Genomic DNA, 2,387 nt, shown 5'->3' on the forward strand with positions numbered 1-2,387 from the left:
TAAACTGGATGTGATTCCTTAGTTGGAGATTTAAATACAAAGTGCACAGCTTTTTTTCCTTTCAAGCATGAAATGTACTTACTTGTGCAGAGTGTTTGTTGTAAATTATTTTCTGTAAACTTGTTTTCTTTTGCTTTGTGTTTCTCAAAGAATTTCATATGCTAAAAAATGAATAGCTTTCATACAACTTTTTTTAATGGAATTTTCAGTCATTTTGATACAAACAATCTCGACAACTTTCCCTGATACATACATTAGTATGCTTGTAGAGATCTTTAATTAAGAATGGTGTTTGGTATAATCGATTTTCTTTTGTTACTTTGGTCCATGGTAGTAGAATCTTAGTGTCAAGACAAGAGGCACTTAGTGAAGGGTTCCTGTTTTTGTTGGGATGGGAGTGTTCACTGGACCAAGTAGGGGAAGAGAGAGTTCCTACTTATGCACTCACCTCACACCTTTTGAAGTATGTCATGAACTGAAAGTTCAAAGTACCTTGGTAGTAGAGCCAGTTCATTTTGAATATTAAGGACGTAACCTTTCTAAGTCTCTCCGGAAATTCCAGAAAGATTCAGATGATTTTGAGTTTATAATTAGAACATCTTGATTGAATTTCAGATTTAATTTTGCTCTTTGGCTAAAACATCAAAATATGTATACTTTTGTTCATTCAACTTTCAAATGCTTTTCTCTTTTAGAACCCAAGTTTGAATTTCAAGGAAGTAACTTATGAACTCGACCACCCTGGATTTCAAATTCGTGACAGTAAAGGACTTCATAATGTGGTTTATGGCATTCAGAGGGGTCTGGGTATGGAAGTGTTCCCCGTAGACCTCATCTATAGACCTTGGAAACATGCAGAAGGCCAGGTAATGAATGGCGTTTAGTTTTAGAAGGGGAACAGAATAATGACTTATTTCTTGTACTATACCACCTATCCATTGATTAAAATATTTTTTTTAAAGTAGAAATTGTTTTGCACAGCTCAGAAAAGCAAGAGACTTGATAAAANGGTTTGGATCCCACATGAGGGCCAGTGACACTGCGCCCTCTACAGCTAAGATGGTGAACAACAGCTCGACTTGGAGCTGGACTGCCATGAGTCGCTGGCGACGGCATAGGCTGCAGTGGGGCTGGCCGGCAACGGGCTTGAGCTTTTGTGAGCTGCTGTGAGCCGCCGTGAGCGGCTGTCCAGTGGCCAGCGAGCGACTGCCTCACCTGGGAAGAGCGCACTGATGGTGCCAACATGAGCCAGTGAAGCAACGTCCTCCACAACTAGACTGAAGAACAAAAGGACAGCAACTTGTCTGCTCCCCTTCCCGATTTCCCAATGCTGTTCCCCTCCCCCAATTCCCCAATAAAATCTTAAAAAATATATATATATAGATAATATATTAACCCAACTGACCCCAGTTACCCATTTCTCCTACCCACAGGCAACCGATGTTAGCTGTTTGTTAACTGTTTTTCCAAAGATATTTGCATATACAAAAGGGGGAAAAATTCCTCTCCCATATCATCTTTTCTGCATCTTGATTTTTTTTAAATTTTTTTATTGGGGGATGGGAACAGCACTGGGGAATTGGGGGAAGGGGAACAGACAAGTTGCTGTCTTTTTTGTTCTTCAGTCTAGTTGAGTGCAGGACGTTGCTTCACTGGCCCAAGTTGGCACCATCATTGCGCTCTTCCCAGGCGAGGCAAATCAGTCGCCGGCTTCTGGTCGGCCGCTCATGGCGGCTTGAGGGCTGCTCACGCTGGCTGCTGGCTACACGTGGTATCCCATGGCAACTCACTGCAGCAATGGCTGCAGCCTAAGACATCGCCGGCAACTCATGGTAGCCCAGCTCCAGGTTGAGCTGTCGTTCAGCATCTTAGCTGTAGAGGGCAGCGTCACTGGTCCTCATATGTGGGATCCGAACCGGGGCCTTCTGGCGTCCCAAGCCAGCTCTTAACCATTGCGCCACTCGGCCGGCCCTAGTTACTTTATTTTTAATATAGCCTAAAGATTTTTGCTCTCATTGTAAGGCAGTTACTTAATTAAAACTTGGAAGTATTTTACAGGTCTCCCCTGCCCAAGTGGATGGAATGATACGAATTTTAAAATGTATACGGCTTAATCTTAAGGGATCAATAAAATCTTATTTCAGCATCTTTGCAACAGAAGATCATGTTTTTAAAATACCACTTCAGTTTTAGAAGAAAAAACACAACAGTTGCTCTTAGTGAAGGATAGCATGTATCACAGAAGGAATACCCCTAGTAGCCCATAAGACACACTTTATTTTTTTTATTTTTTATTTTTTTTAAAGATTTTTTTTTATTGGGGAATTGGGGGGATGGGAACAGTGCTGGGGAATTGGGGGAAGGGGAACAGACAAGTTGCTGTCGTT

General features: G+C 41.8%; 1 protein-coding gene across 6 annotated transcripts in view; it reads left to right on the plus strand.

The window, feature by feature from the left end:
- Positions 1 to 690: 690 nt before the first annotated feature.
- CNOT1 (CCR4-NOT transcription complex subunit 1) overlaps positions 691 to 2,387 on the plus strand; it is a 56,521-nt gene continuing 54,824 nt past the window's right edge. For all 6 annotated transcript variants that reach the window (XM_019664465.1, XM_019664469.1, XM_019664468.1 and 3 more), the window contains exon 1: positions 691 to 866. In XM_019664465.1, the coding sequence (XP_019520010.1) occupies positions 810 to 866 (57 nt within the window). In that variant the 5' untranslated portion in view covers positions 691 to 809. The remainder of the gene's footprint in view (positions 867 to 2,387) is intronic.

This window comes from Hipposideros armiger, unplaced genomic scaffold (assembly GCF_001890085.2).
Source record: "Hipposideros armiger isolate ML-2016 unplaced genomic scaffold, ASM189008v1 scaffold_423, whole genome shotgun sequence".
NCBI classification, from domain to species: Eukaryota; Metazoa; Chordata; class Mammalia; order Chiroptera; family Hipposideridae; genus Hipposideros; species Hipposideros armiger.